Below are 14,859 nucleotides of genomic sequence, written 5' to 3'. Positions count from 1 at the left end.
CTGAACGGCAGTAAAATTATAATTTGAAAATAATATGTACGCACTCGAATAAGTGAATATTTTACACTGAAACGGTTTTCGACCATTTACCAGTTTGCTCTGTTCAATTTCTCTGCGTGTCTTTTGTAATTCAATCTACACCATTTTATCTAAAACATTTGAAACTGAACAGTATTTAATCATAAAATGTGCGTACATATTCGATTCGAGTAAAACGGAAAAAAGAGTAAGCAAACTTGAATAATTCGATTGAGAGACGAATGGAAATGAATTGAATTATAAGGTTGCGGTTAATTGAATTCGGATTTTATTGGTTTAAAATTTATCTATAAATAATCGCTTTCAATTATTGTTACTGTTTTACACATACGCCGTTTTGTGGCTCAATTATTTGCAAACAACGCCAGCAGCCGTAATTTTTTTTTATTGATTGCAATGCATCTGTTTCAAAGATTCTTGTCCATACAACGTCAACGTATTTATGAATCAAAATCAATTTAAATGCATTCGTAGTAAGTTTGCATCGCAAAATTTGTTGTTGACATCAATGAAATAAAGAAACAAAATTTACATGTTGTTAATCGGTCATTGTAATCACGCCGAGAGTATGTGCCACGTTCATATGATATACAATTGTAACGTGAAATTGAACTGTCGCATCGGTCAATTACGTAAAAAAATTTGACCCAAGTGCGTATTTAGTGTTAGGTGTGCCGCGGCCCTATTGATTGATTCTACTGCTTTGTTTTATATACATTCTTCAAAACAATAGCGACAATAAAATCGTTTGACTCGATTGATTACAAAAATACGAGCGTTTGAAACACACAGAGAGAGAGAGATAGAGAGGGATACAACAAAAGAGACACACAAAATCGCCAATGTAAATGAGCATTGGTAAAAAATGTGTTTACAAATTCCTCGAGTATTTTCCCTGTTTCGAATCATTGTCGTCTTTATAGTCGTCTATCGACTGTGTGTGGATGTACTATCAATTGCACTTGGTTAAATTGTAAATAGCCAATATACGTTCTTACAATTGATTTATTCACGCACTCAGATGCAAACAAGCCACTGTCGCAATCTAAAAAAGAAACGAATAACATCTCACGCCAGAGCATCATCACAGCATATATGCATTATCATTTATTATGAGAAAATTGCTCTCCGGAAACTTTAAAACTATACTACTACTTTGGGCCTCTTGATGTTGGCATTGTGTGTGTATGCAGAAAATACAATGCCGATTACGCTGAAAGGCGTGATTTGAATGTGATGTGGGGACGTGGACAATATTGGATGGTATGTAAAGTGTACACACACACACAAAAAAAATTAACAACAACAAACGAATGAACGAGAACTAATAAGTGAATGCCATTGCTGTTATAGTGATCTCTCGAGAACAATGTTCCAAACGAACAATACACATGATCATTTTTGAAATAGAGAACAACAAGGCACACAACACGATTGTCGGATCTTTTCGATACAATTCGATTTGAGGGGAATGGAAACACAATTGAGATTTTATGTCATTAATGCTTGTTTTACATCTTTCTCCACATTCACATTGCGCGCGCAGTCACATAGTCGCGCATTTTTCAATTCCAAATCGCATTCGAAATATATTATTCAGTTTTGTGGTTTCGTGCGCCAAACACAGCTTTTAATTCGCTCAGTGAAATAGAGAGCAACAGGATCGACGATAGCGACAAAATCTTTTCATTGAGATCCATAACATAATAGACGTGAATCGTTTTACATTTAGACGGCTTGCATTTGTTTTGTGTGCTTTTCTGCTCTCGGTTTGCATCGATAGATTAGACAGATCCAGTTGGTTTGGAGTTTGTGTGTAAAACCACTATTTCGCGGTTGGTGTTTCAAAGTTTTAACCATAATCTGTGCGGTCGATAGATTTGTACACACACACACACGCAAACACATAGAAGACGGGATCACTGAATAGCACATACATCGTGGAGCTACGACTCTTTCATTTTCTCCAATTCGTCTTTTATCGCGTTCTCAATTTTCATAGTCTAATTCGAACGCGCGGTTTGTAAATTGATTCGTCTTTTATTGAAGCGAAAACGATTCAACGATTAAGATCAGTCCATATTTGTGAGCAACATTATCAACATGGGTGACGATTGGGCAATTCGGATGTTACAAAATGGTTGGTTTGGTTGCAATTCATTTAATAAAGTGTGAAAAAAATCGATTTAACAAGTTGATAAAATACTAGATTTTTTTTAAAAATGAAGAAAATTGTGTGATATTGAGATAAAGAAGAATTCATCCCTCTGAGTTAAAAAAAAAATTATTCAACGGAGGTGTTATATCATTCGGTGGAATTTCTGTAGAACATTTTTGCAAAGTTCAATCGCGTAGCGTGTCGAGGACAATAAAATGTCGGTGTTATGAGAAGTATTCGGTTTAAATGCAGTTACGAGTATGTAATAAAGTAATCTTGCTGTGTGTAAGAGGTTAATTACTTTAATTCAAATGAATGTGTGATCGAGTTCATGCCCAATCAGCAATTATTTTATGAGCTGAGTATTGTGAATGACAAAGAGGCGCAGATGCACGCAAGCGCAACTGAATTGCACACGCATTATAACCGAAAAACAAATTGGTGTACATGAAACCCGAATGAAGAGTACATCTCTTTTGTTTCTCAATGTGTTTCATTTATTTATCTCTGGTTTATTTTCAATAATCGATGATGAGTTCATTTGTGTTAACAATCATTTAGTTGATTCCGTTCAATTATATTTGTTGTTGTTTTTTTCTTTTCATATTGTTTGTGTATTGTTTCGCTCCTTTTACGATTATATACGGACAAATTTCTATGCTTCAATTTTATGGATTAAGTTCAATGAGCAATGCTCACCGAGCATCTCATTCTAAATAGATGAAAAAAAAAAATGAAAGATCTGAAGAGTGTGCCAGCGAGATGAGAGAGATAAAGAGATAGAGAGAGAGAGAGAAAATTAATAAAACAAATAAAAAGAACGAATCAAGTGAAGTACAAATAGCCGTCGAGTACGTTCAGTTCGAATCCATGGCATACACCGACAAATGTAATGATAATCATAAAATACGTGTCGTGCCATCGTACACATACATCTCACAACAAAAATGAACGCAATTCACAAAGTTGCAATTTCGCAGGAAATAATTTCAAGACAAAAACAAAACTGTTGCCAAAATTTCACATTTATCATGCTCCGCTTTTTAATGTGCTTGCATGCCATCATCATCATTTCACATAGATTTTGATCGGACACGAGAGAGATGACAAACTAGTGGCAACAACACAAATTGTGTTGGCATTTTAGCAATGCGATGGAACATTTTGATAAGACTAAATACCAATTTACACACATACAACAAAAGTGCATTGTCACGCAAAGCACCTCTGTGATTTATCTCTCTCACATTCGCGAATCATCATCAGATAGAGTTAAAATTAATCTAAACCATTCAAATTTGTTCTATCTCCTTCCTCCTCCTCCCGTCACTCATACATCTCAGTACGGCAAGAAAAATTAATTTGCTTAAAGCAACAAACCCACACATTATACAACGAAGAAATCCGCAACTGGACACACATACCATAAACGCTCTTCTCTTTTTTTTTTGATGCTATAAAGACACATTAATATATTGAATTAATCCGCGCAACACTCACATTGAAGTAGAAAAACGGAATTTCTTTTATGAAATAATTTAATGCAATCAACACAATTGAAAGTAATCAGTTCTCGAATAACAGAGCCGAGATGAATGTTCATATCATACACAATATGAATTACCTAAAGAAACTACTACAATATGAAATGGATGAAACTAACGGCTGATGTTATTTTTCCTTCAAACAAAGTTGTCACGAAAACGCCACACATTGCGCGTGACAAGAAAAATGATATGGGGCAGAAGTTGTGATTAAAATTTGTTATTTTCCGTAGGAAATGATAATATCTCTTTATCTCAACACATTTAGGAAGAGTGTAAATATGTATATTCTTGATCCAAATTCAAGAATCGACCGAAAGGCCAATTGAGCATTGGGTTGTGGCCAAAATAATTGATCGGTTTTTCATTTCATTTCATTTGACAGGCACTAATTGTACTCCACCTGCAATAGATGATTTTCCGGCCGATTTGTTTACACGAGAGCAACGGCAAGCGGGTGCTGTCGTTGTTCACATTACAGTTAGTCTATATTTATTTTTAGCTCTTGCCGTAGTATGTGATAAATATTTTGTACCGGCAGTGGAAAGAATAAGTCAAGGTGAGTATGGTTATCTATTTTATTTGCGATAAATTTTCTATTCGTGATTTTTTTTTTTCAAATTTCGATTTGTATGATATGTGCAGCGCTGAATATGTCTAGCGATATTTGCGGTGCCACGTTTATGGCTGGTGCAACGAGTAGTCCGGAATTGTTTGTGAATGTTATTGGAACGTTCATTACAGAAGGTGACATTGGCATCGGCACGATTGTTGGTTCAGCAGTATTCAATATCCTTGCGGTTGCTGCTTGCTGTGGCATTGGCGCTGGAATGGTACAATTACTCAAAACAAACACGTTCTGACAGTGCACTTTTACATTGAATTTTAAATTCGCTCACAGGATATTCCATTAGATTGGTGGCCACTGACAAGAGATTGTTTAGCATATGGATTTACAGTAGCTGTTTTAATCTGTATTATTCATGATGAGCGTGTTGAATGGTATGAGGCATTGATATTGGTTGTATTGTACATCGTATATATCGGTGTTATGTATTTCGATAAAACGATTCAAAAATGGGCCAAAGGTTAGACGACAAAAACTTTATCAACTACAAAACATGGAAAAACTTTAAAATTGAATTTTCACTTCGTTTCACAAAACTTTCAGGTGGTGTTCGGCATGCACAAGCACGACGCTCACAACGTGGAAGTTTAGCATCGAAATCAAGTCGTGACGGAGGTAGATAGTGTATTATTTTTGAATGAAAAATTGTGATTTTCATATTTCAAATTAAACAAAAAAATCTTTTTTCTTTCCTCCGAAGACGAGAAAATTCGCCCGTTGAGTGTTGATCACTTTAATCAAAATGGAAATGTAAAAAGCATCAGTCACATCGATGCTGATGTAAATGCAGGAAATGAAAACGATGACAATGAACAGAAAGCCATACAAAGCATAGCCGAAACGGTGAATGAAAAAATGTCGCTGGAAAAATCGGATATTGAATTGGCAGTGCGTCAATCAAAGCCAACGGAGAAAAAAGATGCGATTGTTGTAAAAGAAAAATCCGATGACGAAAACGACGAAAAAGATGAACGACTTTATTTGTTCCGTTATCCAAAGCATAAGCGCATCTGGAAACAAGCATTCTGGATCATAATCTGGCCCGTTGAATTGATTTTCTTCCTTACAATACCGAATTGTGAGAAAAAACGTTTCCAAAATTTATTTCCACTCACATTTCTTATGTGCATCGTTTGGATTGGTTCACTTTCCTATTTGGTCGCCTGGATGATTACAATTGTTGGTGAGTCTTTTGTTTGCGTATAAGAGATTTAGATTGATTTATAATGAGATCCATTTTGATAGGTGATACATTGAATATCCCGGACTCTGTAATGGGTATCACATTTTTGGCAGCTGGCACAAGTGTTCCCGAAGCCGTTTCCAGTGTTATTGTAGCAAAACAAGGTATGCATAACGTACACTTCAAGTCATGTTGATGTAAAATGTATTTTAAATTTACGCTGAAATTTTAACAGGACACGGATCGATGGGAATAAGCAATAGCATTGGATCGAATACTTTTGATATTTTACTGTGCTTGGGATTACCGTGGTTGATAAAAGCATCATTTTTACCAATTTCACCGGGTAAACATTGGGTTGGCATCAATTCACATGGTTTGGAGTATTCGGCGATATCTTTGCTGTCGACCCTGTTGTTGCTGTACATCGCATTTTCACTTAATAAATTTAAATTGGATCGAAAGTTGGGCAACACTTGTTTGCTGATGTACGCTGTTTTCCTAACTTTAGCAACTCTCATCGAGCTTAATGTATTCTTTAGAGTAAATTTGCCCGCCTGTGTGAAAAGTTCATAAACATTTTCTATATTAATGAAACGGTTTCATTGAAACCGAAAAAAAGAGCAATCACATTTTTTTTTGGAACAAACACAACGTAATCTAATACGATTAAGTAAAATAAAATAAAAGTGCATTCCATTTCAAGAGTTTTAATAAGCAAAAGATCAATCAATGGGAGATGATCATGAATAAATTGAGGCAAAATAACAAAAGAAACAAAACAAATTCAATCAGTATTCGTTCGATGGTTACCTTTTCTCTCTCTATACTATCTCTCTCTCTTTCTTTCTCGCTATTGTCATTGTTTTGTAAACATATCGAGGAAAATTTCTAGAAATTTATTAAGTAACTATTACTAAATAAAATAAACAGTTTAACAACATTTTTGAATTATTTTTAAAAAGACAGCACACACTACATACTCCATTCATTTTAAATTTATTATCGGTTCGTCAATGATAAATTATCACTGATAATCGATGACGATTCAACTTTGTGACAACTTTAGATACTTTTGAGAAAATTTTCCATATGATTACGTCTTTGTTGGTGCGCCGTTGAATGGAAATTCCAACAGAATTCTTATCAAAAGGTAAAAGCTACTTTTTTCAATCGATTTATAGGTGCCAATGAAATTATCAAATATGATGTATACCATAAACAATCAGGTCAAATTATTTTCGGTGAAAGAAGCCATAATACATGGATGTTTTCAATTTTGAAGACGGTATTCTTATCTCTCACCCTGAACAAATTGATTGTCTGTCTCAACTGAACACTCATCGAGCGTTGTTGATCCAGTGATCATGTATATTGACGTACAATCTACATCATCTACAAGAAAGAAAGAAAAACCGAATTCCTGATAAGATTCACACTCATCCACACTGATAATGATTCTCTTCAACACATATTTTTATATCTTCAATTGCTTCCTGATAACCACGGCCAATGGGCACTATCTTAACCGATCAATCGCAACGAAACCCTATTTAAAGCCTTCACCGATATGACAAACCTTTCATTTGTGTAGAAACCAATGTGGTTGAACCAACAAATCATTAACGAAAAAGTGCATCTTAAAACAAAAATTCACAATTAAATAAGAAAATAATCTAATTCGACATAGATATGATATTAAAATAATATTTTCTGAAGAAAAAAATTACTCAAAATTTGTAAAAAAAAATCCAGTTGAGAAATAGATAGAAAGTGCAGATTAAAATTTGGACTTATAGACTTTAAATATCATTTCCTCAAATTTTTGTGCGTGAGCTGACGAAATAACCAGAAGTATCCACATTAGAATGAAAAAAACTTGTTCACTGTTTTCAATAAAGCAAAAGAAGAAAAACTTTCTTGCATTGTGCATTAGATCGTGTATTCTAATAGCGATTCCATTGCTTTATTTTGTTTCATCGAACAATTTTGATGGAAACCATAACCACGTCGCTCAAGGTAAGCTAATCATAACCAAAAAGTTATACATACACAAAATGTGAAGAGATTGTTCATTTTTTATTAGTACAAAGATCAAGTTCGATTGGTGTTTTGATACGATAAATCGTGTTATTTTATTGTTTATTACATTGAGAGCAATTTTGTGAAAATTTTGTGTGAGAAACGACTTCAGTTGAATGTATAAAATCAGTTTTTTTCCTTTGAAGACGTCAGTGCTGTTTACTTTAAATCTTTTTTTTTTTTTTTTCATCGAAAGCAAATATTGGCTGCAATGAACAAAATGCTATAAACGATTTATTAATAATATTGATACGTGATTTTCAATCTAAATTAGATTAGATATGGTTTAATTTTATTATACGACTCAACAACTTAAGATAAAGTTTCCTGTCTACTTTTAAATATATTTCGTAGAAAATAACAATATACTTGGCAGCCAACAAACAAATATGTTTTTGTTTGTTTTTTTTTATTTTCCCTCAAAAAAGTGATAATAAATCATATTTTTATTGATAGAAGGTGCTGTTTATCGATCTCGGAATATTCTCGGGCTATTGAACACAGATGAACCACTAACACAAACCGAATCGACCTCAACCATAGAACATCCATTGGATAGTACGCAGCATGAGCAAAAAAATTGTACAGAAGCAGCTATTTTGGAATTGCCTTCCGACGGATTCACTCGTGATGAAAGGAAACATGGGTGGATAATTATTCACATTTTGCTAGCATGCTATTGCTTCTGGTTTTTGGCATCGATATGTGATGATTATTTTGTGCCATCTATTCAATCGATTTGCAGCGGTAATTTTTGACATTTTTTCACTGGAGCGGAGCGGGCACGTTTAAAATTCATTTTAAATTTACTCTCAAAATAGGCTTCAATTTGAATGAAGATGTAGTTGGTGCAACGTTTATGGCAGCCGCGGCCAGTTCCCCAGAATTGTTTATTAATTGTGTGGGAACGTTCATCACAAAAAGTGATCTTGGCGTAGGAACAATCGTTGGGTCTGCTGTTTTTAATGTACTTGCAGTCCCTGCCTGTTGCGGATTGTTTGCCGGTCAAGTTGTATTTTTGGATTGGTGGCCAGTCAGTCGAGACAGTTTAATGTATGGTATATCCGTTGTTGCACTCATTATAACACTAGAAGATGGCAAAGTTATGTGGTATGAAGCTCTTGCACTTGTACTTGCCTATGTCATTTACATTGCAGGTAAAATACCGTTCATTATCACAAAAATCTAATTTTTTTAATCAGTTTGGAAAAATTAAGACGAAAAAAAAATGTTTCCTTTATTTTGCTAGTGATGTACTGGAATAATACAATGTCGCATAAGGCTCGAACTTTGGTCGCAAAATTGCGTCGACAATCCCGTGTTCGGCCATATCGTGAAACCGCCGAAATCACACCATTATTACAAAATGAGCACAAACAAAATGGAAAATCATCGATTATCAATATCAGCAATAACTTATATCCAATCTTAGAAGTGTACGAAGGTAAGTGCCACTCAAAAAACGGAAGAAAAAACAGTGCCACAATTGCTTAAGAAGCTCGTGAATGTTATGCACTTGAAATACATTACATTAAACGATATATTGTTGTCATTGGTGTTTTATTTAGATTATGCCGATACACCGTACAAAGTTCCGCATGACACAAATTGTTTTATATACATTTTAAAGTGGCCACTTATATTTGTGTTATGGCTTACGGTGCCTGACTGCAGAAAACATCCAAAATTAACAATGTTAACGTTTTTCTTCTGCATCGCTTGGATTGGTCTTGCATCATACGCTGTTGCCTGCATGATAACAATTGTTGGTACGTGGAAAATTCAACAATATAAAATAATGGCACATTCAATTGACGATTAGCAACAGTTTATATCAAATCACATGCACGAATGTCAAGTGTGCATGATATACGGTGCACGTTTTTTGATAAACACAACTCAATTAGGACATTTTAATTGCAGCGATGATTTCATTTCTTTTTTTTCTTCATTGCTTTTTTTCGTTCAGGTGACACGGCAAATGTGCCAGATTCTGTCATGGGACTCACGTTTTTAGCAGCTGGAACCAGTTTACCGGAAGCCGTTTCAAGTGTAATCGTTACAAATCAAGGGCACGGTTCAATGGGCATAAGTAGTTCAATTTCATCGAACACCTTTGATATTCTTCTTTGTTTGGGCATTCCATGGTTCATTAAGGCATACTTTGATCCTGACGTGACCGGTGAAAATTGGGTAAGCTGAAATGTGAATGTGAAGTGTATTCATTTCAAGAAAATATTTTTTTTTTCACAGATTACTCTCAACTCAAGTGGCATTACTTACTCGGCATTATCACTTTTGTCAACTCTTATTGGATTGTATGTAGCGTTTGTGATAAACAAATTCAAATTGGATTGGAAAATCGGCGTTACATGTTTAGTTATGTATTTGGCATTCCTTGCGCTTGCCAGCTTAATTGAACTCAACGTTTTCTTTCCAGTTAACTTACCTACATGTCCACACTAGTTTAAATTGGTTTTTCGTCATAGTTCTTTTAGGATTAAGCCATAATAATAAAAGCACTTCAATTTAATCATAATTAACTAAAAGCAGAGTATTGCTCAGCGCTGCTACCATCCAGAGCATATTAAAATATCTTGCTGAGAATGCGTCGTCCGTCGCATGCGAAGGTACGTAGCAGTTTATACATCACAGCGAACAACAATACATGCATTGTTCTCTATACAATCGTTTGAATGTTTTGAGTCACATAATCGTGAAGAGAACAATGGATTCATTCTTGTCAAGATATTTTAATATGCTGTGGATGGCAGCAGCGCTGAGCAATACTCTGACTAAAAGTCTATAGATTCAATGTGTTCGCCATTTCATTGCTTTCAGTTTCTTTTGATGCTCACACACTTGTCTTCATGATAATCTTCTTTAACTTAATTGATAAATTAAAAATTCGTGTCCATTATGCAAAAAATAGCAATCTGCCGGGTATGTTACTAACGTTTACATTTCTTCGCAGTATGTTAAATGATAAATTAGTTTATATACAGTCAATAAAACACTATGACATCGTGAATTTACACTTAGAACTATTTAAATGGTCAATCAGAACTATTTCACAGTATTATCGAACCATTTATAATTATTGATAAGTTTGGTGTCAATGAATCGCTTGATTTGTTTTTTTTTTTTTAATGTAAACAAACTTCTAAATTGTATATGTATTAACATTTGATAAATATCCATGAAATTATGTTAAAATTTTGCTTGAAAATATTGACATTAACCCGTCTGTGACGATTAATAATTGCGTTTTATTTATTTCTTCCTATATGTGTATTCAAAATCAGACCAATATTTTGTGCTTTTGTTTCAATTTAATTCCGATGATACGGGATGGTATTGGGTGTTCATCACAAAAATGGAAATATTCAATTAGCACAATTTTTTGAATTCATGTTCAAGCCACGTTTTAAATCTCCCACCTCTTCAAGACAAACTCATTTTTACTTTTTGCAAAAAAATATATATAATTGTGTGTCTTTGACATCGTCTGATAGTCATTTACAATCTTTTAAACCAAACGTGCGCAAATTATTCAGTTGTGTTGCATTGAAAGCGAATTTCTATTTTAAAAACAAACAAGTGTACGATATTCTTCATTTAAGTCGTAAAATGGAAAAAACAATATCCATGTGACAATACCAAATGGACAAATCCAACAGTGTTTAATGAAAATCGGTCTAATTATCGAGTCAAACAAGTGTTGTAGTACAAATATTTTGATCTGTTGCAAAGTCGATTGGTTGTGTCGTATCGCTTTAGACTCCAAAAATCACCGTCTTACGTGTTCATTGATGATTGTTGTTGCGTTACAGCTCATGAGCAGTGTTAACAAATAATAATAAAGCAGAAGTGATTTAAATTCCAAACTTGGGCAGCAGAACATTTAATTCTGCGGTAAAAAAAAATTAAGGCAAATTGAATTGTGTGCAAATACACGATGTTATTTGCATGGTCAACTTTATTTGTGTTAATCACCATCAGCAAGCAGACTTACGGTGACGAAGGTTTGTTAAAATTTTGCAAAGTGTTTTTTTGGGCAGTGCGTCGATACGAGTATATTCTTGTAATATCCAATGTAATTTTTGTAAAAATGTTCACTCCTCAACTTTAGAATATAAAGAATTTTCAACGATTGTGGCGCATAGTAATGGCACAGAATCCGAATCGACTGATGCACATATTTCAACAATTCAGCCAGAATTTAATGCGGTCCCGTTCAACAATCCCAAAATACCACTTGTTAATAGATCACCATTGGATAATTTTCCCGATGATTTTTTCACTGGTAACGATCATTTGAGAAAGTTCAAATCATTTTTTTTAACGTGATGACTACCAAATTTTAGATAAAGAACGAAGCAGTGGTGCAGTAATTTTTCATATATTATGTGCGATTTATTTTTTTGCATTGCTCGCCATCGTATGCAATGATTATTTTTTGCCATCAGTGGAATGTGTTTGCGAGGATTTGAATATATCTAAGGTAAGCAAATTATTTTCGATTTTCTACATCGATTGAATCAATGACCAAATAACTAATTATTGTGTAGGATGTAGCCGCCGCGAGTTTTATGGCTACAGCAACTATTGCACCAGAATTTTTTACAAATGTTATTTCAACATTTGTGGTCGATTCGGAGGTTGGGTTGGGAGGTGTTTTGGGCTCATTAATGTTCAATGTTTTGGGAGTGGCTGCATTCGCCGGACTGGCAGCAACGAATTATGTTCAACTAGATTGGTGGCCCATTACTCGTGATTGTTCGTTGTATGCATTAAGTGTTTCAGTTTTGATACTATTCACACGCGACGGACAGATATCATTCATCGAATCTACAATCATGATATCATTGGTTTTAATTTATTTTTTGGTATTTTTGTTCAATAAGCATCTTATGCACTGTGTGAAATGGTTCATGGAGATTAACTTGAACTTATGCCGAGTAACAAGTTATGGTGAATGGACTTTTATTTTATTTTTATTTTTTTAATTACAGTATTTAGAATAAAATCTGTGTTTGTTTTAGATATGCCAACGTCATTTGTTGAAAGCAATCTAAAAGATGCAATCAGCTTACAACCCGACGATTTGCGTAAAATGGCAAATATTGAAGAAAAACCAAAAACATTGCACGGAAGCTTATCCAAATCAGCACTTAACGATATGACAATTTTCATGATTTACATGAACCCAGCGTTGGAGACAAGCAAAGATGACACCGAACGAAAGTTGGAAAAAAGTTTATGGAATTGTCCAATGACCGGCAAATTAAACACGTTGTGGTTTATTTACACTTGGCCGATTAAATTTTTACTTACGCTGACCATACCAAACCCAAAAACATTTCGTTGCGCCTATCCCCTTACATTCATAATAAGTATCGTTTGGATCGGTTTGAACTCTTATATGATTGTATGGATGATGACCATTATAGGTGATTTGAATGATTTAATGTTTACAACTCACATGCCCATCACACGATGATTCAATTAATTTTTAATTAGCACAATTTTGTTGGTGATTAACAGCATTAATTTGAACTTATTTGTAGGGTATACGTTTCGAATCCCGGAAGCAGTGATGGGTATGATCAATCAATAATTTCTTTCTTGTAATCGATTCTTCTTCGATTATTTTAAATTAATTCTATTCTTTTCTTTTGTGGTTCCTAGGTATGACATTTCTTGCAGCTGGTAATTGCACGCCAGAAGCTTTGTCGAGCATTTTGATGATTCGAAAGGGTGAACGCGGCATTGGAGTTTCTAATTCGCTGGGATCATCCACTTTAGATATTTTTCTTTCGCTAGGTGTGCCATGGTTCGTGCGAAACTTACTGCAATGGTATAATTCAAATCCAAATCCAAGTGTACTACTTGAATCAAGTGGAACCGGACCGACTATCTTATTGTTGCTTGCTTCAGTTTTCCTACTTTATGTGATACTCTCGATTGCCAAATATCGTCTGACCAAACTTGTTGGACTAAGTCTATTTCTAGGATATACAATTTTAGCCATTCTCAGTGTATCGCTTGAAATGAATATATTAGTTTTCACTAGTTGATTTAACACTTTGAAATAAGTCTATTTTTTCAAATTTATATACCATGTATAGAATAAATGTGTTCATCGAAACGATCATGGAATTTTTCTCGAAGAAAAATATTTTGTCCTTAAATAATATCTCTCTCAATTAAATAAGCGTGCGTTTAGGCGAAAAATATATGCCAGTACTGGAATTCATAAAAATCGAACGCGTTTGTAGCCCAACATGTTCGAACGCAATACAACCGACGAAGCGAGCGTTTTTTGAAAACGATTAATGATGTTTCGACTTTTCCATGGTGAACACGTTCGAACGTAGTCACTATAAAATACATTGGTTTTTGGTTGAACGCGTTCGATTTTTATGAATTAAGCTACACGCTACAGATATCATGACCATTCAAATTCTCTGAAGCTTAAAAACCACGAATGGATTTGTTCGAAGCAGATTTTTTTTAAAACTTTAAAGCTTGATCGATATTTCTTGGTATATGTGGAATTCAGGAATGCACCGTATACGTATAGTTACTTTTATCACTAGCATGTGCGTGATGATTTAAAACATTTATGTGCGGTTTTGCTGGGTCGATATCAAGATCAAAGGTGTAATTAAATGTTAAGTGGTAGCATCACGTGATAACTTGTAAACAAATGATCTAAATCTTTTCGAACTTGTGAAATGGATATTTTAAACTGAAACATTTTATGTAAATTCAATAAATTATATGTTGACTTTAGGAGAAATGAATTTCGACAAAAAAGGTTTTTTGGCAGTTTTTATTTCTAACAAAAATAAAACCGGATCAATGCAATCAAATGTTTATATTACAAAAAAAAAAAAAAAAACAATATATTTGTTAAATGCACACGCTTGGCATATACATTTAACATGATTTCCGATAATAGTAATGACATGGCGCTAAATACATTAAAAGAATGCACGATTGAACCGATAAATGCATTTATTACGCGACTTATCTTGTAAAGAGTAATAACTATAATTTTAAAAACAAGAATTATTTCTTAGAATTTTGCTCGACATATCAATGATTGTAATCGAATGCTTTTTCGACTCTCAACCGCTGAAATTTGTTATGTGATTAGCATAAAATAAATAACATTTTTCTTTTCAGACACTACTTTAGTTTTAGTTTACATTGCAAG

At 34.0% G+C, this 14,859-nt stretch overlaps 3 protein-coding genes across 3 annotated transcripts; all 3 read left to right on the top strand.

Annotated features, from left to right (window-relative positions):
• Positions 1-1,597: 1,597 nt before the first annotated feature.
• LOC116350591 (sodium/potassium/calcium exchanger 4-like) lies at positions 1,598-6,495 on the top strand. The gene is made up of 8 exons (XM_031782431.1): positions 1,598-2,179; positions 4,127-4,300; positions 4,387-4,574; positions 4,643-4,829; positions 4,913-4,984; positions 5,070-5,552; positions 5,615-5,716; positions 5,788-6,495. The coding sequence occupies exons 1-8, from the start codon at positions 2,143-2,145 to the stop codon at positions 6,126-6,128; spliced, it is 1,584 nt and encodes a 527-aa protein (XP_031638291.1). The 5' UTR covers positions 1,598-2,142; the 3' UTR covers positions 6,129-6,495.
• A 657-nt stretch (positions 6,496-7,152) lies between these two features.
• On the top strand, positions 7,153-10,173 carry LOC116350590 (sodium/potassium/calcium exchanger 3-like). The gene is made up of 7 exons (XM_031782429.1): positions 7,153-7,571; positions 8,091-8,381; positions 8,456-8,791; positions 8,884-9,078; positions 9,203-9,403; positions 9,604-9,827; positions 9,888-10,173. Exons 1-7 carry the CDS (start codon positions 7,421-7,423, stop codon positions 10,098-10,100), a joined length of 1,611 nt encoding a protein of 536 aa, XP_031638289.1. The 5' UTR covers positions 7,153-7,420; the 3' UTR covers positions 10,101-10,173.
• A 1,051-nt stretch (positions 10,174-11,224) lies between these two features.
• On the top strand, positions 11,225-13,714 carry LOC116350708 (sodium/potassium/calcium exchanger 3-like). Its single transcript, XM_031782612.1, has 7 exons — positions 11,225-11,659; positions 11,767-11,940; positions 12,002-12,138; positions 12,206-12,608; positions 12,680-13,087; positions 13,205-13,237; positions 13,326-13,714. Exons 1-7 carry the CDS (start codon positions 11,593-11,595, stop codon positions 13,712-13,714), a joined length of 1,611 nt encoding a protein of 536 aa, XP_031638472.1. The 5' UTR covers positions 11,225-11,592.
• Positions 13,715-14,859: the final 1,145 nt, after the last annotated feature.

Source organism: Contarinia nasturtii, unplaced genomic scaffold, assembly GCF_009176525.2.
Source record: "Contarinia nasturtii isolate CC-2019 unplaced genomic scaffold, AAFC_CNas_1.1 Cnas_scaffold_4311, whole genome shotgun sequence".
Taxonomy (NCBI): domain Eukaryota; kingdom Metazoa; phylum Arthropoda; class Insecta; order Diptera; family Cecidomyiidae; genus Contarinia; species Contarinia nasturtii.
The sequence above is the reverse complement of the archived record's forward strand: the minus strand, read 5'-3'. Positions and strand labels throughout refer to the sequence as shown.